The following is a 26200-nucleotide window of genomic DNA, read 5'->3' as shown; positions in this document are numbered from 1 at the left end:
GAAAAGAGAAATTTCCAAGACTTCTTAATATAGGAATTCATGAACTGTGGCACCAAAACTCACTGGTGAAGCCTTGACTTGGACTAGACTTACATTAAAAGAATATGAAAATATAAGAATTGGTAAGATTATTGAAACTGGAATTTACAAGCACCTTTATGTTAAAAAAAGTTTTGTCAGCTTTCATTGATCACGCCTCTTTACTTGACTGCCTACTGGAAGTAGACAGTACTGTGTCTCACTGGGGAGCTGGGGCATCAAGGCTGTCAGCTCCTCCTGTTGGCTGTCAGAGGGACAGACTCGAGAAGGGAGTAGCCTCTGTGCCCTCTTGAGCCCATGGGACTGTTTAACACTGCCGGAAATATTTACTGCTTGTCTCAGCAAAACCTGCTAAGATATCTGAAAGGATTTAGTAACTTACTGATCAGCAATTTGGTCAACTGGGAAACTAATGTAAGAGCCTGATTTTTTTTTTTATTTGAGCTCTTTCCCTAAGGTAAAATAAAACTATATACTCAGAGGGAAAGAAGCAAATTAAGGATTACATAACTAGGTAGGTCAATTTATGATGTCACTTAATTTACAGCCCACATTTTGAGAGCAATTGTTCTTATCTCACAAATGTTTGTGAAAGCAGAAATGCAGCTTTAGAAGGAGTTCAAAGCCCAGCTATCTTTATCAGCCACAGTTTCTAAGACTGAAGAAAGAAAAAGGGAGACCAGGGTGTTTTTGAAAGCACAAACTGCTTTTGTGGCTCCAAGACTCCCTTGTGAAAAACAAACACAAAACTTAAAGACTCTCCACAAATATTAGTAAGAACAAGCTTTGACCACCTACATGGTCACTTTCACTTATTCTGCCAGAAACAGTTTGAACCCAATTGTTCTTTTACATCATCTTATGTGTCTTATGGCAATAATTTAAAAATGAAGACTAGGGAATTACTGTTCACACTCGTTTGTATGTTCGTGTGTGTTGTGTGGTATTTTCTACTTCTGGATGTAATGTTGACTTATAAAAAAGCACTTTTAAACTGGCTTAAACAATAACGGCTTATATGAGAATTCTCAAAAAACGTAACAGAATCTAACCCAAACCTTTTTAGAATCATGTGATCTGGGAAAATATTTTATATTAAAGCTGGTTTGAGTTTGGTTTGGTTAAATATGCATATCTTTAGAATAATCAGCATTAAATAATACTTTTATTCTATCTGGGTTTATTAGTCAAGTAAGTTTATGTTATGTCTGTTGTCAGCAAGAAAAGTAATTTGGTATAATAACATTTTCAAAAGTAATCTAAACTTAATTGCTAGGAATAAACAAATAAATAAATTTAAGTAAGATAAAAGTTTTCCTTTTAGGTGAACTATTTAGCAATAATGATATTGTTAAAAATGGTTTCCTAAATTTTGGTAACTTGAACCTCTAAAGTTTTGCTAGTTAAAGTAAATGATGAAGTTTTGCTAGTTAAATATTCGTGAAATGCCTAGGCCTTTCCCAAATAAAGTAAAATAAAGAAATCCATTCTGCTTATGCAAAAATGACCCCTCATTGCCAGACCTTTGCTATGCTGATGCCCTTACATGGCAATAGTCTCCTGAGTCAAAGAAATTAAGGTGGGTAAACAATGGCTGTAAACTTCTTGAAATTATGATTGACCCTATCACCCTTGAGTATCAGGCAAGGTGCAGAGAACTAATGGAAAATTTGGTGTCAAGCAGAACAAATTTAACTGCACAGGACTGAGTGAATTGATGAAAATGGTTACATTTCTATGACTTTTTTTTTGTTTGAAATTACTAATATATTTTGATCTTTTGTTTTCCAGATTTAAGGAAATTTGTTTCTCTTAAACTACCTATGACATAGCAATTTGGTAAACTGTACCTTGTAAGCAATATTGAAACACTTATCTTTTCCTTTCTACCTGATCCCTCCAAAATTTGGAAAGTCTTAAGTATTTTTATTTTCATGAAAATATGGTTATTTGCACAAGTTCAATAAAATATCTTCTCCTTATAACAGAATGCAACTGGAAACTGGCTTTATTAAGAAGTCTTTGACTGGAATGCCATATTTGAGACATGAATATGACAAGACAGCTTCAAAGAATTAAGACTGACTTATAGAAGCCAATAAAAGTACTTGGAAATATTGGCCTGGTGGCTTGCTTAACTGGTTCCCAGCAGCCTTGCCATATCAGTAAAGAATGTCACTTCTCAGCAGGTGTAGAAATCTCAGGATACTTTGGAGACCTTGTGAAGAGAGGAACTCACCCAAACCTATAGGTATTACAGGCAATGTCTGATGGCAAGTCCTTGCCTTGGCTTTCTGCCTTTGAGAGGCCTTTTTAAGATCAATCTGAAGATTCCTCATGAAAAATTCCAGCGAAGCAGATTTAAGGGTGTATATGTGTAATTTCTATCCCCTCCTTTTTGTTTAAAGATTTTATTTATTTTTAGAGAGGGGGAAGAGAGAGAGAACAAGAGGGAGAGAAACATTGACCAGCTGCTTTTCATATGTGCCTTCACATATGTGCATGGAACCTGCAACCCAAGCATGTGCCCTGACTGAAGATAGAACCTATGACCTTTCGCTTTGTGGGATGATGACCAATCAACTAAGCCACACTGGTCAGGGCTAGCAACTACTATTCTTAGTGGGCTAACACAAATAATCAGGCCAAATTTAATGAAACTAGACTAATTTTGTGAATAAATTAATTTTAATTTGGCTATCTTTAGGCAAAATGGGAATAATTTTAGAGAGAAAAAATTACACTGCAGTAAAAACTATAATATACCTTTGTGGATATTCACTTCTAGTGTTGTTCACTGACTTTTAAATTTAAAAAATTTTCTACCTCTGAACTGGACTGGATCCTGAATTTTTCTTGTTTTCTTTTTTGGCTGAGTGGCTATGAGGACTTTATGGGTATTCTTAAATATTTGGCTATAATCTTCTGAACTAACATCATTTTCTCACCCTTTGACTTGGAATTATTAAGAATTGAAACTGCCCTTTTTCCCCATTGCCAGGAAGCTCAGTTGATCGGAGCACTGTCCCATACACTGAAAGGTTTGCAGGTTCAATTACTGGTTAGGGCACATATCTAGCGTATTGGTTCAATCCCCAGCAGGGACATGTATAAGAGGCAACCGATTGATGTTTCTCTCCCACATCAATGTTTCACTCCCCATTCCTCTCTCTGAAAGCAAGAAAAACATATCCTCAGGTGAGGATTAAAAAAAACCCTGTGCTTTTCCAAGGCCATGCAAGCTAAAGTGGGACAGATAACTTGATATGGACTTCAGAGAGATCACAACAGCTCATCTATCATCAATCTCTGTGCCTGTTGCAGAAAGATCACCAGAGATGTTCAAACTGCAGATCAGGAGAATCTATGATATCGTCCCAGCCTGCCTTTACCCCATCTGAAGATGACTGGAGACAGACATCTAGAAATCTTCTTGACTGCTTACCTTCAGAGCTCAGAAACTGGGATTATCATCTTCTCCAATAATTAACCTTTTTTTTTGTTTCCATACAGACAGATGCCTCTTATTAAATACCTAGTTGCTTGTACCATAGACTTAACTTTGGGAACCCACCTGCATCACTGCCTCCTGAAATGAGACACGACTACTTAACTGAATTGAACTTGTCTTAAAACTGAGACAAGTTTAATGAGATGTAGAACAATCTACTTGCCCACCTTCTGGCATGTGAAACTTCCAGGGAAATTTCAGAGCAGGGAATTGTGGGGGTTCAGAATGAGTCACTCCAAGACGTGCCTATGTGGTATGCAGATTGTTCTGAGCAAAGGAAACTTTAATCCTAGGCATAAGAAATCTCTGCCCCTCCCTTAACCACTTAGAAGAATTTAAATTAGGGGCCTTGCCCATAATAAGCAATTATCAGTGATAATGGTTTTTGACCAATCTATAGAGCAAAGCAAACTTGTATTTACTAAGCATCAGTTCTTATCATCCTGCAGTGACCCTTTGAAGTCTCTGAGGCACCTTACCTCATTCACAGCTCAGGATGTCTTGTATACCCATGTTCCCTTTCCATCTCTGCACCTCTTGTGCATGTGGGGTCTCTGACTCTCATGTATGTGGGGTTTCCATACACATGTATGTATTAAATTTGGTTGTTTTCTCTTGCTAATCTGTCTAATGTCTATTTGGTTATTAGACCAGCCAGAAGAACCTTGACAGTAGAGGAAATTGGGTTTCTCCTCCTTAGTGTCTATTAAGAAAATACAAAAGGATTAACTATTATTATTATTGCTGTTATTAGCACACATTATTAATTCTCAATAGTGAAAAGATCCCAGTTTGTCTGATGATATGTGAGCCTTGAGGCTAAGACAATAACATGTGATGCGGTCCCAACACAGTCCCTGCTTAAATTTGCACTGGGACCAAGCCCATGATTTAGTGTAAAACCTGAAATGTGTGATCCTCTGTTCTGAACTCAAGAATGTGGTTAATGAGGCAAATTCGGAAATTACTGGATCCATTATTTCCTTGGGAGAATAAATAGTGCAATTCTTTTTCCTTAAGAAGGGTTAAACTTATCTAGAGTATTTTGAACATTGTTTGCCTTCTTCTTATAAAACTTACAATATAGCGCAAGCATCTGAGCATCTTTTTCAATCTTGGTGAGTTATCATAAGCCTTTCTCAGTATGGGTCAATTCCCAACATTTTATCCTTTGCACTTTTCATGTTGCAAAGTACTGCCAAGAGTTCCTTTAATGTGAAGTGTTTTTGTTTTGTTTTGTTTTGTTTTTGCTAATATCACTTCCTCTGAAGCATCTTCATTCTTTTGGTCACAATCACTTGCCTCACTATGTTGATAAATTTAACACACTTAATGCTATCACTAAGTTCTTTTGGCTGAGTATCTAGATCTCCCAATGGTAGCAGTGATATTCTCACAAACAGCTACTTATTCTTTCTATAAATTCAATACATTCATTTTGATTTTCACAAATAGTGGTATCATTTTTCATTTCTCTGCTATACTTTCATCTTTGCTGGCCCATTCTCTCTTCCAGTAATTATTCTTTTCTTTCTTTCTTTCTTTCTTTCTTTCTTTCTTTCTTTCTTTCTTTCTTTCTTTCTTTCTTTCTTTTTTTTTTGGTAAAATGTCACACAATTTATCACTGGAAGATAAGGAAACAACACAATTATGAGCTTCATGTGTTAAGTGAATAGCACGTCCTCAGTAACTAAGCTGAGCCTTTGCAAGAAGTGGCATTATTGGTCACTGATTCTGATGCACATCTGTAATTTGATATGTAGTGAGGTTTGCACTTTATGCTGTTACTCACAGTTAATATACTGTGATAAATGAAAATGACAGGGGACTCAAGAATTGAAAAACTTTAGTTTCAGGTAATAGCTAATAAGCAAAGGAAAAAGCTTATTATTCAGAAACTGAAGGTATGACCCACCCTGATCCCAAGACGCCACAAGCAGTTCCACCTTTGTGCCCCAGGAGGACTGTGAGCAATCAAGACGGTATCTGAGCCCTTGTGTTCCAGGGAGAGAGGAAGAACTGCAGAGGAAAGAATGCTGCAGCATTTTATCTGATTAAATTTTTCCCTGAATTCCAAACCCCTTACCTACACTTTTCTTCTCCTTATAAAAAGGGTCAGTTTAAAATGGAATGTAAAATGGTTTCTTAAGGTACATAATCTGCTGTCTTTTTTTCAGATAGCTGGCCATCTGAATAAAGTGCCCACAGATATTCAATCCCTGTCTCTGCTTATTGGTTCTGGCAGTGAAAGCCAGCACCAACGCCTGCTTTTACGGTTTTGAAAGTGAAGTTTGTACTTTATGCTATTAGTACACTGTGATAACTGAAATTTGAACTGTGTTGAGAAGCTGGTGTTATTTAACAGAAATCATGGATATTTATGCATAAGGACCAAATTGCAAAGTGAGGACTGCCTGTATACACCCTGGAGATTTGCTAGAATACAATAAACTGTTATGCAAAATTCAGGATAATGCAAATTAGGTCCCATCCAATAGACTCTGCTTTAAGAGGGAAAAGTTCTCTGTTACCACATGATTCATAGACAACATAGGTCCACGGCTTGAGTCAACAGAAAAGGAGCCACTGTATCTTAGAAATCAATGAAGTCAGGTAACAAGCTATAAACTTTAGATGTAGCTGTTTGTGGTTGCTTTAAACCAAATGAAGTCAGGTTGAGAAGAACAAAGCTGCCCAACTTTCCAGTCCTGCTCTTGTATTTAACAAGTAAGCACATCCTGAGAAGGTGGGTAGTGAAAGTTCTCATGCCCATAGGCTGTGGCCTTTCTCTGAAGACCTTTTCCTTTAACCATGTTATACCTTCTCCGGAAGGTCAAGGATACAGGGTGAACTACAAGGTATTTTATTCTGAAAGTTTAAAAAAAAAACTATAACTGATCTGGATAAAGTGGAAATGTCTTTATAATCTTCCAGTTTATTCTAAACTGAGTCTGGAAGGGAGAGCCAACTACAGGAGGTATCAAAACAAAGGGGATGGAACCAGCAGTTCAGCTCTTCGAAGAGTCTCAAGAGTTCACTGAGAATTTAATTCCAGGGTATTAAAGGTTTCCCAGAATTTAAATCCAAGCTAGCAGTGGATCCATCTCTAGCTCCAAGAACACTTAAATTATTCCTATAATACAACAATCTACTATTTATTTTAAACAATGACAATTGATTAATGTTGATTTGGATATCTGACTGAAACATGCTTATTTTATGTAGAAAATAAAACAAGTCTGAGAATTAGAGCTTGTCATACCTTTCTGATAAGATCTGAGAGTTCCATTTCAGCTTTCTGCTGAGCCAAATCAGATTTAACTTCAGAGTAAGTATCATTGATGATGGCCAAAAACATATTCTGTTTGTGAGTCAAAGGAAAGTTGAGGTTAAAGTAGCAACCTAAATACATTTGTAAGTATCAATCTAATCTTTGACACATGCCTTTTTGTTTGCCATTTGAAAAAAACAATTTGGTATCTTAAAAAGTCATGAATTAAGTTTGCTACCATATAGTTTGGGAAAATTATTTTTTCTATTAAGTCCTGCCAAAAGAAAATTTGATATTTTCTTATTTACAAAACCATATATTGATATATTTTGTAAAAAGAAACAAGAATAAAATACAACAAAGTATTAATGTATTTAACTATGAATGGAGAGATTCTTATTTTTGCTTATATATGTTCTCCACATTTTTTATTTGACATAAATTATCTGGAGTTCTAAATAGCTTTTCAAATTTCAACAGTCAACACAGACAAATGAAATTCTATGTTTATTCCAAATATTGTTCTATAATATTATTTGAGATTTATAGAAGAATTTAAAAGGCCTCTGCAAAGAGGAATTTGGTAGTTATAGTAAAAGGACAGTCAAGGAAAGCTCCGTGGAAAAGGCACAGGCTTTGGAGTTGAGCAAAGTTGGGCTTCAGTCTGCTGCCAAGGCTATATTAAATTTCAAATCTTCATTTAAAAATATATTTATTTGTCTTTGTATTTATAATATGAGGGAAATCACAGTACCTTCCCCACATATCTGTGGTAAGAATTGGTGAGATAATCTATGAAAAGTGCTTAAAGACAAGGCCTAAGGTATGGTGCTACATAATTTATTGTTACTATTCAGTAATGGTTAGTCCATTTTCCTGACTTTCCCCTTCCTTAGCATAATGGTTTATATTTTCAACACTTGTTCGCGACACATTTTCTGGAAGCACTGTGCCCAACTGATTAGGTCCTTTTTTAACATGCTCTTTGTTTTTCCTTTTTAGCACTTAACTATGATTTGTAACTATAGAGTTGTGTATCTGATTATGTCTATGTCCTCTACAAGTGTATGGAAACTTCATGAGGGTGGGGCTCGATTTTCCTTACCCCTGCATCGCCAGTGTCTAGCACATTGCAATACAGTGGCTCAGTAAATATTTATTGAATGACTGATGAATTAACAAACAAGAGCTACATTATTCTAATGAATTTTAATGGGCTACCAAATTGCCATGAACTAAGAAAGAATACTGTTTAAGATTCTGCAGCAGAAATGAGAAGAGAATGTAGAATTCACAGAAGTTTCTGGCTTAATATTCAATTCCAAGGGCAGGCAGTTGTAGTTGCAGTAATACCTCCTACATCTCCTTTACAATCCAGGCATCTAATGTTTTATGTTTGTTTCCAAATGGCTGTTACCTAATGCCTGCAAATGTATTAGTTGAAATGGATTACAGTGTGTGCTCTGAAGGGATTTCAAAAATTGGAAAGTGGCTGAGAAAGGCTCTGGAGGGTGAAGGGAGAGGAAGTTCACCCTCCTTCTTTCCATCCTGGCTCACAAGGTTCACTCAGTAGTCAGATGGACTCTGCAATCAGGTCTTTCTCCACTGATGATGGGGCTTTTGCTTCCTGCCTCAGCTGAGCCACCTCACACCAATGTGGCTTCTTGTTAAGTAGGGGCAATAAATTAACACCTGGAAGTCATCTCAGAAATTCGGCCAACACTGTACTTGGCTAGTCATTTCCTTAAAAAAAAGTTTGTATCCATAGTAGCCTCCCTTCTCTTTCTGGGGGGCTGCAGGGAGAGCAGTTCCTTCTTGTGCAGTAGCACAAAAAAATTATTTTAGTATAAAGACAAAAACTAAGAGCTTCTTTTCATGTTTGAGTGACTGATCTGATAACATGATTGAATAATTTAGATAGTGCTATCTACTGGAGAACAGGATTCAACAGGTCCACGTACGAGCACTGCCAATTGCCAGTTAGGTCCCTTCCTTGGCTGACTGACGTACAGAGAAAACTAAGGTGGCCTCAGGTCAACTCTGGGTCACTGCAGAACTCTCAGTTCCTGGTTTTTGTTTTCTTAGTAGACATTGAGGGATCCACATGCTCCAGAATTCAAAGTACTACCAACGTTAGACAGTAACACGGGCTGACTTTTCCTCTGTTTTTTTCTTTAATATATACTATGGGAAGAAGAAACTTAGGAGGCTCCAGTTTAAAAGTAATCATGATACATGTGTACAGCAAGATACAAATGAACTAGCATGACATTCCTGACTCTTCAGTTGTATCCAAACATGTTTAATTCTCACTCAGTGAATGCCATACACTTAACCACTAAATACCCAGACCAATCTGGAGATATTACACTGAAATACTGAACCTTATACAAGAATCTTTACAAATCCATTAAAAAGGGAGCTTCGTTGTTTTCTTAAGGTTATGGTTGATGTGGGAATTTTTAAGTGTTTGTGTTTAGATGAAAAAATAACCACTGCCTAGGTTAAACTAACTTAATTTAACACTTCCTTAGTGGACAAATAAATGCATAAATGTTAAGATGAAGAACAAAATGCCTTTAAAAATCTTGATTAACTTAAGGCCAAATATTAAAAATGTTAATTTGTACCAAATAAAAGGATAAAAAATACTTTTGAAAATAATTTTTAAAGCAATATTCATACATTGCTCAGACTGAGTTTTAAATTTAAAATACAAATATGCTTTGTAGGCAGTCTGTAGATATGCTAAACATGAGTAAGTGAAAACAAAATATCTTAATCCTGACAAGCAATAATTCACTCAAATACTACTCTTGCCATCCTGGGTCTAGCTTGCTCTGTCAGTTCCTCTTTTTCAAACAGAAAAGAGAAAGAGAGAAATGTAAAGTCATGCTAGCAAGCAACTGTGAAAGTGCTGATGATTGTGTTTACAAAGCGTGTAAGTATGCTCTAGTTTTAGGCAAAGCGCTATTTTAGATAACTATAAATCTGTACATGATCTATTTTTTGTACTGAATAGACATTATCTATCTATCTATTGATGGATAATGAAAGATGAAGACTTAAAACTAAATCAAGGAGAAGTAAAATAAAATGATTTCTAATACATACATTTTTCTACTTCCTAGATCTTTTAAAAATGGTATGGAATAGAGTGTAGAGAAAAGAAAAGATGGTGATTTACGAAATGTAAACCCCCTCACTCTAAATAAAAGTGTACATACCAAAAGAATGAAGAACATAAAGAACACAAATGTAGTGAAATAAATTGGTCCCAAAACTCGATTAGCTTCCTCAATCTCTGCGAAGTTGATATCTCCCAAAATGATACGGAATTGAGTGAAGCTATAAAAACAAAACAAAACAAAACACATCACCACAACACAGAAACAGAATATCCAGCACTGATGCAATGCTTCTTAAAGATGATTTCACACTTTCATACACTGTTTTCAGTGTAGATAGCTGGGAAATAACAGAAAATTTCAATCCTGGGGAAAACTCTTGCTATTTATGTGAGTATTGGGGCCTTCTGGAATAAAACAATATTCTTTCATGCTAAATATATTATTTCCACTTGGCTAAAAAGAAATACAATAATTGTTATTACTGGAAAACTTACAAAGCAAAAGGCTACAATCTTGGTCAAACATAGTAGCACAAAACCTTCACAACAGTGACCCTGGGTCTGAATTTAAAATCTTTTATAAAAAAAGATTTAAAAAATATAAAAATAAAGATTTTTGAAGGAGAGCCAAAATTGTAGGTCTCAAAGATCCAGAATTCTGACATGCAATCAAAGTGGGGCCTGGAGTTGCCGTGTGTTACCAATGCTGGGTCTTAATTAGTAAAATCATTTTTGTTTCCGACTTTTATCAAACAGCAACATTGATTAGGGATCCCCAGGTACAAAGCCCTATTAACTTCCATTATCATGATCATCTCCTTTCCTAACTAACTCCTTTCTAAATGGAATGGAAATCTGATACTGGTTACTTTTCCATTTTTTATTACATACGAGAATTTTGGAGAGACTGAAAATTCCTGTACTGGTTTGAGTTTCTCTTAGAATATTAAAAGTACTATTTTTTCTTACAAAAATAACTTGAAGTTTAAAACATATATATGGCAACAATATTGAAGAGGAATGAAAATACAGGCAAAGGTTCTCGTAAAAGCTACCATTTGCATTTGGTGCTAAGAAGACCCTGATCTTTGGAACACTGTTGGTTTACTACGGCTGATCTTCTATGCCTGATTGCTTTCTGACTGTTTTTTAAGCATCAGCATTTTAGGATGTATGGCTATCTATGCATTGGTGGTTCAATGTTTCTGGGAAAAAGAATGAACTCTTATTTTAAACAAGTACTTTAAGGGTAAATGGAGAATAAATGGTGATGGAAGGAGATTTGACTTGGGGTGGTGAACACACAATATACGGATGATGTGTTATAGAATTGTACACCTGAAACCTGTATAATTTTATTAACAATGTCACCCCAACAAATGCAATAAAAACATAAAATAAAAATAAGTAAATAGGAATAAATTTGGGATTTTGCTTGGTTAATTTTGAGATCAGTGCTTTGACAATGTGCATCATTAAATTTTACTTTTTATAATGTAATATTAAAATAAAAATATGAAGTAAAAATAAATAACTACTTTTAAACATGTGGTGGTCAAATAGCAACTGTGAAGATTTATCCTTTATCCTTGAGAAAGCAGTGACATCTCTGATTAAATTTTTCTTCTTAATTTTATATATACTTACATACACTCTTGGAAAGTACTGAAGTCATCAACCTGCGTGCCAAAGACAAGGTATGCCAACTGAGCGTATGCTAAGAAAATAATGAAAAACATAATTGCAAAGCCAAAGAGGTCTTTGGCACACCGAGACATGGTTGTGGAGAGCTGACTCATGGTCCTGTTGAAGTTAATGAATTTGAAGAGCTGTAAAGAGAGGGAAGATATCAACAGATGAATGGGCAAACGAGATGTGGTGTATACAAACTGTGGAACATTACTCAGCCTTGCAAAGGAATGAAATTTTGATACATGCTACCACATGGATAAACCCTGCAAATATTATGCTAAAAGAAAAATGAGTTGCTTTTTTTCAAATCTAACAACTTCTACTATCTTATTCTAAAAGTATTTATTGAGTGCCGACCCTGCACCAGGTGCGATTCTTAGAGCTGGGAATATAGCAGTGAACTGAACAAAGCTCCTGCCTGCATGATTTTTGCATTTACATGATGATTAAAATACAGTAAATACAGGTTTAATTATAATTAAAATAACTGTCTTTATTTTTCCCTTAAGAAAGATTAAAATAAGAAAGAGAAAAATCTCCACAAATAAAAACTAGTAAAAGAAAAAAACCTCCAGGAAACACTGCAATTATTAACTGTCTTTTATTGTGCATCCACTATGTACCAGCTACAGAGCGGGAGGGCATAAGTAGACTGCGTCAAATCTTAACAGTGACCAAAATACTGGTATTCTCTCTCAGGAGTCATCTGGAGCTTGGAGTCAGGGTTTGAACCCAGCTGTGCCTGACTGCAAAGCCACACTGAGCATTTCTGTAAGCCAGGCCCTGAAGATGGCTGCCGAGGTTGAGCAGCTCACAGCCCGGAGGGCATGACAGCCCGCAGACAGCTGCTGCCGGAAGCCTTGAGAGAAGGACACTGGGGAGATACCCAGAAGGCGAGTCACGACCCTGCCTTCAAGAATGTGATGGTTCTTCAAGTTAGGGGGGCAAGATATTTACACAAAAAGCACCTAATAAACCATCCAGCTTGAGGCACCCATTGAAAGGAAACCTATAGAATTTTACTTGAAGATCTCTTATAAACTGTTTCTGGCCACACCAAAATTTTTTTCAAGGTGTTGTAATCAAGTTATTTAATACAATCCTTACTAGTATTTCTATGAGATACTGATTGTTATTACTATCTTACGATAAAGGTGTGGTACGTTAGTGATGGTTTCTCCCGAACAAGCTCATGACTGAATACCCAGCATGAGAGACACAGGATGAGGTCCTGAGCCGAGAAATCTCAGGCATTCCAGGTACGAATTCCAATTCAGGAAAACGAGTAACTGCTGCTAAGTGGCTTTTAAAACAGTGCTGCTCAATAGAACTTTCTGTGATGATGGAACTGTTCTGTATTTCCACTAATACAAAACTACTAGCCACACACAGACACCGTGCACTTGAAATGCAGCTAGAGTGACTGAGAACTGAATGTGTAACTGCATGTAATGTTAATTAATTCAAATTTAAGTTTAGGTAGACACTTGTGGCTAGTGGCTACTGCCTGGGTGGCACAGTCATAGAACCTGACTGGTGACAGGCTGGCAGCTACCTCGGAATTACCGAAATTTTCTGCACCTCCAGAATTAAGGCTTATTGTATATGGTGAAATGCCCAAACCTTTCACATACATGGAAATGACATTATGTCTTGAGGAAAGAAGGAAATGAGTGATTAAGGAACTACTGGGAAGAGGTACCTGTCCCAACCACAATTCTAGGTAAAACTTCCCCCGGGCCTCTACCTGGGAAAGAGGCAATCTTTCTGGAGATCATTTCCCATCAGTTTCCCCTCTCCCTCCATTCCTCTTAGTTCCTTTTACTTCACCTGGTCACCTCATATCTGGGTGACCTGTCCCTGCGAGTAGCCTGGGACTCCAAGTCCAGCTGACATACTGAACAGGCCTCCTACTGCATCTTTTAAATAAAACCTGCAGGGACAGGTCTCACAACAGTGCAGGTAGCAGGGAGCATCATTCCAGTGAGAGGAATGATCAAATGAGTCCCACTAGTTTAACTTACTTCAAAATATGCAGCAGCTTTCAGCTGGCTATTTGAATTTGGGCAAAAAGTAAATTTCTCCAACATTTTGCATGATTCATGTTAACAAAAAGAAGGGAAAATGTTATGAAAAATCCAGGACATGAAATTTATTAATTACCTTAATCCAGACAAAAAACACTATGACAGCCGTTATATTGTTAAACTGTATTTGCCAGTATGCCAGATGCTCAAAGTTAGGGAAAGTATTTTGATCTTCCAGAAACTGTAATAGCACCTCCACATTTGATGTTCTGTGTATGTTAATTCCTATGGCTACCACTGATAGCTGGAAAACAAAAGATGAATGTATTATTACAGTGCTTTAGAAATATATAGCTTACCCTAAAATGAGTAGTTTATTTTTCTTCACCATTGTATTAATTCTAGGGCCCAACGTTCTGCTCACTCAATGGCATTCTAGAAGTCATTTACACAAATAGAAAGTGTGGATCACTGCCATAAGATAAGTAAAACAATGTACTGCTTGCACTTCCTCAGCTAGGAATAGAGATCCAATGAATGTATGTACATATACACACCCACATGAGAGAGAGAGAAGTCACTGTGCCCCAAACTCAAACTCAAACACGAATGACTTCTATGTTTTCTGCCACCCTCATTTAAATCACTTTCCACCCTTCTGCTTTCTTTGCCTCATAGTGCTTTCTGTTTTTATGGTCTTTTTTCGATTTCCAGTCATCCATTCTTTCCTCTGCTCAACAAATACATAGTAGATGTTTATGTCCACAGCACAGTGCTAGGGGCCAAGAGGAACAAACCAAAGTAAAATGCACAAACTGTCCTCAAGAAACATATACTCTGGTTCAAGACCAAATAAACATGATTATAAATAATACAAAAACCTGCTTAGGAACTGGCATCACACAACACAAGATGAAGGGTGCAACAAGAGATAGGAATGGGAGTGCTCATACGAGGAAAGAGTGAGCTTGGTCCTAGAGGACAGAGGGAATGATGGACAGAGCAGGCTCATGAAGCCTGCAGTGGGAACACATGGGTCAAGGGTTTTCCTCGTGCTTGCTTCTGTCCCTTAATTCATGACCAGACTTTTCACATCTGGGCTACAAAGCCATACCTTGGGCCCTGGGCCTTGCATCTCTTACCAGTGGATTAACACGTGTAGGTGGAAAGTGCTAGGGGTAACCACAACCCCCTTGCCCTCTCATGGGGTCTAAATCCACGGCAGGTGGACTGTGACAGGTGCTGTAACCTTCACTGCCCATTCGCCCTCTCTTTTCGTGGATGATGGTTAACAGCCACTTCACTGGCCTTTCTTGAGAGGTCATTTGATCAAGGTCCCAGGGGCCTATCATATCAAAGATCTCACTGGCTGCCAAGAACAGCTGGAAAAGGCAACCTCACCACCTTCCTTTTCTTCTCTAGAAATTTCCAGAGCCAATCTTGTGTTTCTGTATTGCACAAATATATTCTTTGAGCTCTCTGGAATACACTAAAAATGTTTGCTCCATAGACTTAGCTAAGAAGGATGAAGAAGAAGCTGAGGAGAAGTACTGACTCACTGAATCCAACCATAACCCTGTACCCAGCACTCACTAAGTACACTATACTCTATTCCAGTTCACTCTGCACAGGAAAATATTTATAAAAATATGGAATATCTTCCTATTGGATCATCATTTATACAATACTGGTATCATGTCAATACACTAAGTTTCCTTGAGACTTTTCCTTCCAAACAGGGAGTGGAGAAAATAGATTCTGTGAACATTTGGGTTCGTATGTCTCTCCAGAGTTTTTTGGGGATTCCTTTATAAAATATAAGTGACATCCTTGTTTATCTGTTTTTTTATTTCATTCCTATATTCCCAATGCCTAGAACAGTGCCAGGTGTGCAGTAGGTGATCAGAAATTATCTGGTGAATAAATAATTTTCACCACATGAAACCTACCCCTCAACAAAATTATTTCAATTTAGACTTCTTAATAGTCTTTCTTCTTTTCAGTAATTCTGCTAGTTTTGAAAGACAGGGATTAGAACAAATGATTAATTGAAGTAAGCCTGTAGACTTCAGAGTGTTAGAAAAAAACAAAATGAGAAGAAGTAATTTCAAAGTGATTCTAAGATATTATATTTATATTTAGGATATAATTTCCAGTTTCAGTTGGACTTTCTCAAGTCAGGTGGGCAAGCAACCTTGGGCCAGATAAAACAAAAATGCCTTGGCCTCTTTCTTGGGGTTGGAGGTCTGATGGAATGTGGGCCATTCTCTGGGGATGAGCGGAGAGCTTGCCCTCAATTCCACTGGGTCAGGAAACGTTTTGAAGAAGTGAGATTCCAATAGCAGCCCTTCCTTGTTCTTTTTAAAAGCGCACTGTTTGAACTGCTGTCTTGGCAGTGCTAAGAGTTAAGAAATAGGAACAGCAGCATGGTGAAGCCAGTTTTCAAAGGGATATTTGCAAAAATGTTGTGGCTGCTGAGTCAAAGAAACTATCCTCAGTTTGCAAGATATCATAAACTATTTTTTCCAGTGTCTCCAAAGTGGGGATGAAGCAATTCACTGGAGTGTAGGAAGAAAATATTAAAACTTCTAAGCAGGTGAAAAGAAAGTGTTAGAATCCTATTTCTATATATTTTTATCCCAATCTTTCAATTCTGTGTTGTTGCTGTTTTTTACTAATGTACCTGTTATACCAGCACACACACTCACACAAATGCACTTTATAAACAAATACAATACATTGGGGTGCATCATCAAAGTTTTCACTGACAGGTGTATAATCAAAAAAGCTGAATGCCATTGACTAGACTTTTGTTGATAATTGAAGTAATTTAGTTAAAAAGAAGACTGTTATCAATTAGCATAAAATTACATGTATCCTTTTACCATTATCCTCAATGATCTAAATATAAATATATTCATATAAATCCAATCAGTAAACTTTGCATCTTTAGAGTTCCAAACAGTAATTATTTTCTAGAATAAATGTTAATGTATATGGATTGCAGTCAGCCATCACACAGTAGAAATATTTTGAAAAATTATTTCTAGTACCATCATCTTTCTGGCCTGCTTGAATACTGCAATTTTTTTTAGATTTTATTTATTTATTTTTAGAGAGGGAAGGGAGGGAGAAAAAGAGAGAGAGAGAGAAACATCAATGTGCGATTGCTGGGGGTTATGGCCTGCAACCCAGGCATGTACTTAGACTGGAAATCAAACCTATGACATTGAATACTGCAATTTTTAAAACTCTGTTCATTATTTATTAATCCACTGAGAATTTGGGGATCAAGAGTTTACCTATAGGAACTGTGTGATGTTACAAAACCATCCTGAAAGAAGGGATGTACTTCTATCTGCATCAGGGTCTGATCAATTCCGCACCGTGTTACACAGCCCTTTTATTTTAATTTTAAGTAAAAGCTCTTTCTGAAGTACACAGGTGCATGGCTTAGGAAGCAGGGGCAGAGTGGTCAAGATGGTATTGTGAGGATTAAATGAATCTGTGTACACAAAAAGCAGTATGAACCATACTTAGCACAGACAACTTCCACAGTGTCAGCAGTAATTCTTACCCTCGCTCCTGTCAGTGTCCTTAGTGCTGCCACGCACTGTCTACACACTTCTTTTAATGTCTTATCTTTTATTCACACATAAATAACGTATTTACATTTAGTAACACAATATGTTAACACATCAGTGACATTCAATAACGTATTTTCTGTATTTCATCAACTAATTCTACTGATGTTTTGATAATGACTTGATGTAAATTCACGAACAAATTTCTGGTTGCAGGGGCAGAATAATGACCGGGAAGCAGATTACGAGAAAAGAGAATGAGAAGAGGGTAATGTGTCACTTACTGAGATTCCAGAGGGGCATCTCTGCTGTTTGACTTTTAAGCACATGACAATTAAGCATGCCATTTTGTGCATAACTGGGTAACAGGGCTCAGCAATAGATTAAGCTTTATTACTGAAGGGAGCAGAGCTTGCAAAAATACATTTCTGCCCTGAGGCTTCTGGAAGGAAGTGGTTAAGATGATGCTGAAGGGAAAGCATTCTGAACAAAGTATTAGGAGTGTGATAGGGTCAAGGGCAGGCGGGGGACCTACAGGTGTCACACTCTTGACTCTGTCCTAACTCTTACAATTTCTTTCACTTCATACGGAAACCTTGCTGGCCAGATATTTGGTACACTGCGGGCTATTTGCAGAAAATTTTAAAATACTGGGAGGTTTTCTCTGGCATCCAAAATATTTCAGGGTGTTTCTTCTTGCCATAACTTTACACATGTGTGGAAAAACATACGTTAATTTTTACTAGCAGTTGAAGAAAATTACCATTAGCAAAACACAGAATCAACAAAACAGAACATTGTTCTCTCCCCCACATCTCATATGCATGGCACCGACAAATATGAATTACTTATGGTTGCTATTAGTGTGCCTGAGAGTTTACTGCAAATAGTCTCTTTACTTCCATATTCAGAAGGGTTACTCATGAAAAATGAGAAAATAATTAGTAATATTGGAGTTGATGTAACAGAAGAGAAGTTCAAGAATCTCCTTCTGGAATATCAAGGTCCACAATGGTGTGGAGACTAAGACTTGAACATGTTTTTATAACAGAGTAGGAAATTGGGTGTTGTTCTCGAACCTACCACAACGATCACAACATCCAGACAATTCCAGAAACTCCTGAAATAGTGTAGCTTGTGAATTCGAATTTCCAATATCTCTTCCACCACATAGTAAAGGATAAAGAAACAAAAGATAATCTCACAGGCTGCCAGGAAGAAATCAAAAGTTGTGACATATCGGATCAGCTTTACAGGCTGAAATTGCCAAGATGGAACCACACCGCCTGTTGCTGGGAATTCAACCAATAACCTGCATTGTAACGAGAACAATTAAAACAGTAACAATAACAACAACATACGGATGCATCCGGGACAGGATGTCCATCTATTCTGTCCCTGCACTGTAGAGTAATAAAACTGTAATCCCATGTCACCCAAAACTAGTGGCAAAACATTTTTTGTCAGTCAGTGACTCCATGCTTGTAGAATTTTATGTAACAAAAAATATAGGATTTACCAAGACCTCTCAGACCAAAGAGGTTATTCCTCTTCAGTCTCCCCTTCACCTCTCTGGTATTTATACTTTTAAAATGCTGTATAATTTAAAATGCTGTATAATTTTTTTGTAATGTAGAAGTAAATCAACAAACAAGCCTTTCTAGGCCTTTTATTAAATGCAAGTCATTCTACTAGGCAATGAAGGACATAGAAATATATGTTATGCACTCAAAACACATATGATCTGTTGAAAATTGTGTTTTGCATATACATAGAGATAGGGACTGAGTTTCTCATTCATTCATTTGGCAACACTAGCATTGAATAATTCACACTGGGGGGTACTTTTTGCTACCCAGAGCCTTACAGTTAATAGGTGCTCAGTAAAAGTCTGACTGTCAGAAAGAGTAACATAGTCTTTTCCATTTCTACTGATGTCATTGATCTTTAGTGGTTACATAAATTGAGGACATTTCTTGCCAAATTGCCATTTTGTAGGTGTCACACTGAGAAAGTTAAGTGATTCACTTAATGGTATTATCTCTCTATCAAACTAGAAATAGGACCTCTACCTTTTGAACTGTAAGACTTCTGAAAGACCTTTGGTCTGCTATTAGGCATAACCATTTCTCCCATTACAGGATGTGTAGCCCCATCTAGAATCTGAGCATCCAGGACTCATGCACGAGTCAAGTATAGGTAGGGACTATGGCAAGTTAGAAATTGAAGTGTGGAATTTTTTCCTTCCTCTTTACTGTCAGTTCCCTGTTTTTTTCTGGACTATTTGTAACTCGGGAGAGCAACACTGAAATGCAGGGTCTCGTGACAGCCTCAGTGCAAACTCCTGAGAGAAGAAGTAGCCTCTGCCAAGTCATCTCTCTCTGGCCTATCTCACTGTGCCTCTGTGAGCTCCTTCCAGGAATTCAGACAACTGTGAAGAGAAATGAAGTGACTGCCTTGACAATATTCACTCTTAAAGTATGGGGAGGAAGTAAAAGACCTTTGAGACTGTTTATAAATAGATATTTCCTTAAAAGTCAATCACATTGCCTGTCTGTTTCTATCTTCTTCCTATCCTTGCTGGAATCATTAAAACATTCAATAATATTTGCCATAAGCTTTTCATTCATTTCTAATAATAACTTTTTCTTGTGTTAATGTGATATTACTTTCTGCAAAAGTTGTCAAATTCAAGGACTGGGAAAATCAAACTGGCCATGTTAAGCAGAGTTGAGTTTAGCCTGAAAAACGATCACAAAATAACGACATTGTGAGAATTCATCCTTCTTAACTGGTGGGTAAATATACATACAAGTGATTCATGCTGGTGACTGGGAGTTGGTGACATGTTCACCAGGATGATTAACTCGGGTGAACTTTGCTTCCCCTTGCCTGTTCTACTTTTCTTTTTTTGTCATAGCATGTTACCTTCTAATGTACAATTTAATTAATTTGTTTCTTTTGTTTATTGTTAATTGTCTATTACCTACCTTCTCCAGGTTGAATGCAAGCTCTGCAAGGGCAGGGATCTTTACCTTGCTCCCTGATGTGTCCCAAGAGCCTAGAACAGTGCCTGGCACCATATTAAATGTCAAATAAATGTTTATTGAATGAATAAATGAACAAGGGGCCCCAGACAAGCTAGTGGGATCTCTGTCAGTTTCCTCACTGTCACCTGAGTGGTTATGACGGCGATGTCACAGGAGCTGCAGAAAGAACTTTGTGCACCTTTGGTGAATCTTGAGCATGAGCACGTCCCTGGCATCCCACCTACCCCAGAGATAGCCCCTGACTTCCGTGCTCATGTTGTGTTAGCAAGGGCATCATCTGAGAGTGGGAAACTCAGGGCAATAAGTCAAGATTTGATGGCTGGGGCCTTGGTCATGGAGCATGTAGCGCCGATCAGCCTCATGATAGGTAAAAACAGATGTTAGCAAAACAGTGCTCTGGGGATGAACATGGACCAGACTTAAGGTTCTTCCCAACATATTATAGTCCAGGATCCTAACTCCCTTCCCCCTAATACCCTTATCCCGATAGCCTGCAGTTTTCACCCCTCCCTTACTGTCATCTCTGATACTTGACACTCATTCAGCCAACTGCAGGCAACAGTTTTCTCTCCTGTCTCCTGATTAGGATGTGCATACAAATACATGGAAATGGGAGAGGAGGGCTGAGTGCCCTTGGTACACACCTGATCACACAGAACAGGTTAATGTTGGCATTGTACACTGAAAAGTCAATAAATGTTGCCCTGGTTCCTCGGTCCAGCCAGACATTTTTCTTGAGGCTAGCGATCTGAGCTGCTGTTTCCTCTCTTGTTCTTGACAAATCCAGGTAATAGCCAGCTCCACTGTAAGTTGCAATCACTCCCCAGTGGCTACTCCCATTCAAGTCTTTTTCGCTTGTGTAGATCCAACTAATTAAGAAATAAAGTGAAAACAAAACAAACAGGTAAAATCAGTGGAAGACTTGTGGCAATTACAAATTTAGTTGGTTCTTGGTAAGAAAGAGTATGTGACAAAAAATATAAGTCTCATCAAGCTGGGTAATGTGCTTGACATAAAGCTTCATAAGTGTTATCTTCTTTTTTATTTATTTTCTTTTGTGTGTTTTTTCACATTTTCTCTTTTTTTTATTGTTATTCCAGTACAGTTGTCTCCACTTCCCCCCACCATTCCCCCCAACCCTAGCCATCCCCACTTCCCACCCTTGATCCTGCCCCCGTTTGGTTTTGTGTAAGTTGTTGTCTTCTTTGATTCTCATAGATTATTATTTTCATTTTAGAGACGAGGGCCCTGAGACTTAGTGAGGTCAAGTTAGTCTCAGAGCTTTCAAGGGAAGAGCCAGGAACCTCGACCAGGACCCTGTGCAGTCAGCCCTTAGTTCACATGGCTGCCTTCCCCGGATAACGATGCTCTGGGACTAGATGACCCTGGGCTCCCAAGGAAAACTTCAGCCAGAAGAGGGACAGGTTCATCAAATGCTACTCTTGGCAACTGAACTAAATAAGACTTCACACAGCATTTGGGAACTTAACCCATAGATATGTACAGAGGCTCACTTAGGAACCAGATGTCTCTTTGGCATTAATGGAGATATAAAGATGAATCAGGATCTTTTCCCTCCCAAAGTTTAACAAGTAGGGAGAGAAAAGCTGTAATTAAATCATTAAAATAAAAGGTAGGTCAACAAGAGAAGTATAAAGAAATTGTTTGGGCAGATCAGAGGAAAGCTATCTTTGCTTGGAGGTCCAGCAATGGGGTAGGTGGATCACAGGAGGTTTTGGGAAGAAGCCGTATTGGAACTGGGCTGTGAAAGGTAAGTAGGATTTGGACTTGCACAGGTGGGTGGTAAAGGTATCTGCAAGCTGGAGCCAGGCAGGGCCAGGGAAGTACAAGGCACTCAGCTAGTGGTGCTGTGTGGCTCCCATATGATGAAGAAAAGAAGGTTGAAAGGTATGCTGTGGTCAGATTGTGAAAGACACACATGCTGTCCCTGAAGGGAAGCTTTCTGAGAGGCACAGAACAGGGTTACTCCGCTGGCAGCAGGGAAGCCTGGAGTGCTGAGCAACAGAGGGCTGGTGTGCAGAAAAGAGTTAACACAGTAGGTTCGAGACGGCCTTTCCTCAGAAAAGCCCACTTGCAAGGTTGGGCCTTGGCTGGCATCTGGAATGTGACTGATAAATAGAACCCTACACTGACAGGAAACTTTCCTGGCTGGCAAGAGTGGCTCACTGTACTTAAGCTGTCTGTACAGATAAAGTGGCTTAGTTTTTCCTTCTGGGAGTCTGGGATTTTGGTACGTGCCAGGCAGAGGGTACCTAGCTGAGCATGTTAAGCCAGTTAACATGCTGGACGCTAGAAACCTAATGAACTTCTCCAGCAGATAAGATTTTACACGTGTTGTTATAAATGGTCACTGGAGTAATTAAGCCCATCCCATGTGAGGTTACTGGGAGACTTCTGGAAGCTTGCCCTTTGTTTCGTCTGGACTTTGCCCCACATGCCTCCACTTTTTGCTGCCTTTGTGTTATGATCTCACTGTAATGAACTTAGTCACAAATATGACTATATGCTGAGAGCTATGAGTCCTGGGGCTGGGACCCTGACACAGCACAGTCAGCAGTCCCTGCAATGACCAAGAGGTGATGAGGCCTGAACTTGAGCAGTGACTCAGGGTGCGGGGGGCGGGGGGGGGAGGGAAGGGCGGGCACAGGAAAGAGAAGAAGGGACAGAGAGTGCCTCCACAGCAGTGAGTGTCAACAGAACTTGGCAACTGCTTTGGAAACTGGGCCAAGGGAAAAGGGATATCTCAAGGATGCCTCTGCACTGTCATTGGGTGCGATGCCAAGATGGTGATGCCATCAACAGAAGGATAGCAAATCCAATAAGAAAGTGACAAGTCCAGTTTGGGGTATACTGAATTCTAGGAGCTGGTGGGACACACAAGTAGAACATGTCTTCTATCACTAGAATGTAAGGTCTGTGGAGACAGGACACTTGCTTCTGCTGTGTTCACTGCTGCTCCCAGGGCAGTGCTGGGGGGGAAAAAGACCTGTCCTGCAACTTGTGGGGCACTTGTTGACACTCAGTATATTTGTTGAAGAGATGATGAATATCAAATGGAGACGAGACTGGGAGCTATCTAAGTTTCAGAGGACAGAATATAAGGAAAGAAAAGGCAGAGATTTGAATATAGAACCTGGGAGTAAGACAGGGGAGGGGAGAAAAGAAGGGGTTACAGAATTAAGAGAACCTAAGTTCAGTGTCACTCACAAAAGTCAAAAAAATGAGTTACCAACACTGGCACACTCTGCAGAGAGGCTGATTGGGAGGAAGACTGAGAATTGTTCAGTGGATTTGTTAACTAGAGGGAGCTTTCAAGAGGGATCTCAAAAGCAAGGGTTTTAAGGCTTAAGGATGAAGATTTTAGAAGTAGAAGGTAAAGAAGTAGAAGGGGCAAGTGAAGGCTAGGAATAAAGGAAGGAAGGAAGGAAGGAGGGAGGGAGAGAGGGAGGAAGGAAGGAAAGAATACAAGCGAATGTCAGTGGGAGGCCAGGGCACATGGCCACGGGAGCCATAGACACTCACGCGGTTCCATTTCTCGGACCGAATGGAGCTCTGTCTTCACTACTGACAGAGTAGACGTCATAGCACTCTTTAATCTCATCTCTCAAGTCCTGGGGGATAGAACAGGATCCATTTCTGACTTTGAGTTGCCGTATCCGTGGTACCCCTAACAGGAGGTTCTCATAGTAGATGAAGCTTCGGTTGTCAGCTTCATTTCTGTTGCTGGGCTGTGTCTTCCAGTACAGCCCATCCAGTAAGGCACCTTCTGTGAACTGAAAGCACAAGAAACATTTTTGAAAAGCTCCAAGCTCAGCGGCTGCCTTGCTCCTTCCTGGAAAGTTTGCATGACCAACAGCGTAGCACTCTGTGAACATAGTAGAGTGACAAGGGTAGGTTTTGCTGTCAGAGAGACTGAAGTTGGATTTTATACCATCATTTGCTAGTTGTGAGGCCTGGAGCAGGATCCTCCATTGAGCCTGGGTTCCCGCACCTGTAATGTCCATCTTTCACATGTTTACTACAGACGATTTCAAAGGAGATGATCTGGATCTAAACAAATACGTAAATAGGGTTTTCAGGTCTCAACGAGGCTCAACCCTTTGGGATGAGCCTGCAGTTTTCATTTCACAGGATGAACAGAAACCAAGAAATCCAATCTTTTGATATTTTCAGGTTTTGTTTCCAGTTTTGCTGAAAAGAAAACACTAACGTGCTTTGAATCTTTTCAAGGTTCATGGTTTTATTCCACTGATGGTTAATGATGTAGACTGTCCAGTGAGGCAAATTCGTGAAACCATTACACTATGATTATAATTTTTCTTACAACAGCACTTTGTACTGGCTTTGGTTAGCATTTGCCTTTCATTACTACTGTTGGCCATTCTCACTAGATTCCTGTGACACTCATTTTGGTTCTAGTTAATATTTAATATTTAGACTATTTTACTGAGCAGAATTTACAAATGAGATATCTGCAAAGCACTTAAGTGTTAAAGATGTTTTAACTTAAAATAATTTAATTTTTACTGGGTTAAGACCTTTTTTGTGTCAATGCTATATTTTCAGAAAAATATAAAACAGTAGTGCTGACTGGTTTTCTGAAATTTTATGTATATTGCACAAAAGTCTTTAAATACACAAAAAGTACATTAAGTAGCATTTTTAAAAATATTTTATTTATTTTTTAGAGAGAGGGGAAGGAGGGAGAGGGACAGAAACACCAATGTGTGGTTGCCTCTCCCATACCCTGTACTGGGGACCTGGCCTGCAATCCAGGCATGTGCCCTGACTGGGAATTGAACCAGCAACCCCTTGGTTCACAGGCCAGTGCTCAATCCACTGAGGCACAGCAGCCAGGACTAGAATAGCATTTTTTTCAATATTGTTAGAACTGGAAATAATGCCTTTGCAGATAAAAAGGATAAAGTGTATTCAGATGTTTCATAAATATAGAATAAATAAACAAATAAAGTAAAATTTCCTATGTATAACTAAATTTGGGAGTTGTGGTAGAAATATTATGAATATTAATTTATTTTTAAAAATCCTAGATAGGACTTTGTGCAATATATTTTTGTAAATGCTGCAAAATATTTGTCTTTTGCAGTGTTCTGTTTGCTGCCACCACATTGATAGGATGCTGTTATTTAAAGAATTTTAATTTTTTTTTTTTGCCCTGGCTAGTGTGTCTCAGTACTGAGTGCTGGACTGTGAACCAAAGGGTCACTGGTTCAATTCCCAGTCAGGGAACATGCCTGGGTTGCAAGGCAGGTCCCCTGTAAGGGACACTCAAGAGGAAACCACACATTGATGTTTCTCTCCTTGTCTTTCTCCCTCCCTTCCCCTCTCTCTAAAAAAATAAATAAATAAAATCTTTAAAAAAAGAATTTTAATTTTTCAAAGTGTGTGTAGTATTTCAAATGAATGATAAGCAGGGAATTTTTTTTTTAAAAATACAGAACCCTCTACAAATTTGCGTGTCATCCCTGTGTAGGGGCCATGATAATTTTCTCTGCATCATTTCACAGAGCAATAGGCATACAGTGGGAGCTTACTAAGTGGAAGCTCTGATTTTTGCTTTAGGACTGAAAGTGGGGGTGCAGCAGACTGTTTACATAGACCCACAGCCAGTATCAACTTTATTATCCCTTATTAGAATAGTTAATAATGAATACTATGGTTTTAAACTTGTTTAGAAAGGAAAAGGCTATAGATTTTGACTATTAGTCTGCCACCTGGTGGATCTTTTAATTGTTTGGGCAATTTTCTTAAGGTGAACTCTCCAATGCCACCCAGCTGCTTTTAGAACTTGGCATTTATTATCAAGGAAATATGTGTATATGAGAAGTTTCCTGTTAGTTTGCCTACTGGAAAG

The 26200-nt window shown here is 38.4% G+C and overlaps 1 protein-coding gene and 1 non-coding gene across 2 annotated transcripts in view; both read right to left on the bottom strand.

Moving 5' to 3' along the window:
• PKD2 (polycystin 2, transient receptor potential cation channel) overlaps positions 1–26200 on the bottom strand; it is a 68039-nt gene that overhangs the window by 16427 nt on the left and 25412 nt on the right. Inside the window, exons 4-10 of the mRNA XM_045820154.1 lie at positions 23848–24098; positions 20949–21173; positions 18338–18566; positions 13807–13974; positions 11599–11780; positions 10049–10169; positions 6813–6911 (exon numbers count right to left, since the gene is read on the bottom strand). Of these exons, the coding sequence (XP_045676110.1) occupies positions 6813–6911; positions 10049–10169; positions 11599–11780; positions 13807–13974; positions 18338–18566; positions 20949–21173; positions 23848–24098 (1275 nt within the window). The remainder of the gene's footprint in view (positions 1–6812; positions 6912–10048; positions 10170–11598; positions 11781–13806; positions 13975–18337; positions 18567–20948; positions 21174–23847; positions 24099–26200) is intronic.
• Positions 25775–25880, bottom strand: LOC123807010. Its single transcript, XR_006783580.1, has one exon. It is a non-coding gene; the product is annotated as a U6 spliceosomal RNA (small nuclear RNA).

The sequence above is a fragment of the Phyllostomus hastatus genome, unplaced genomic scaffold (genome assembly GCF_019186645.2).
Source record: "Phyllostomus hastatus isolate PE091 unplaced genomic scaffold, TTU_PhHast_1.1 phas_scaffold_39, whole genome shotgun sequence".
Lineage (NCBI taxonomy): Eukaryota > Metazoa > Chordata > Mammalia > Chiroptera > Phyllostomidae > Phyllostomus > Phyllostomus hastatus.
Note: the sequence above shows the minus strand (reverse complement) of the source record. Positions and strands in the feature narration are given on the sequence as shown.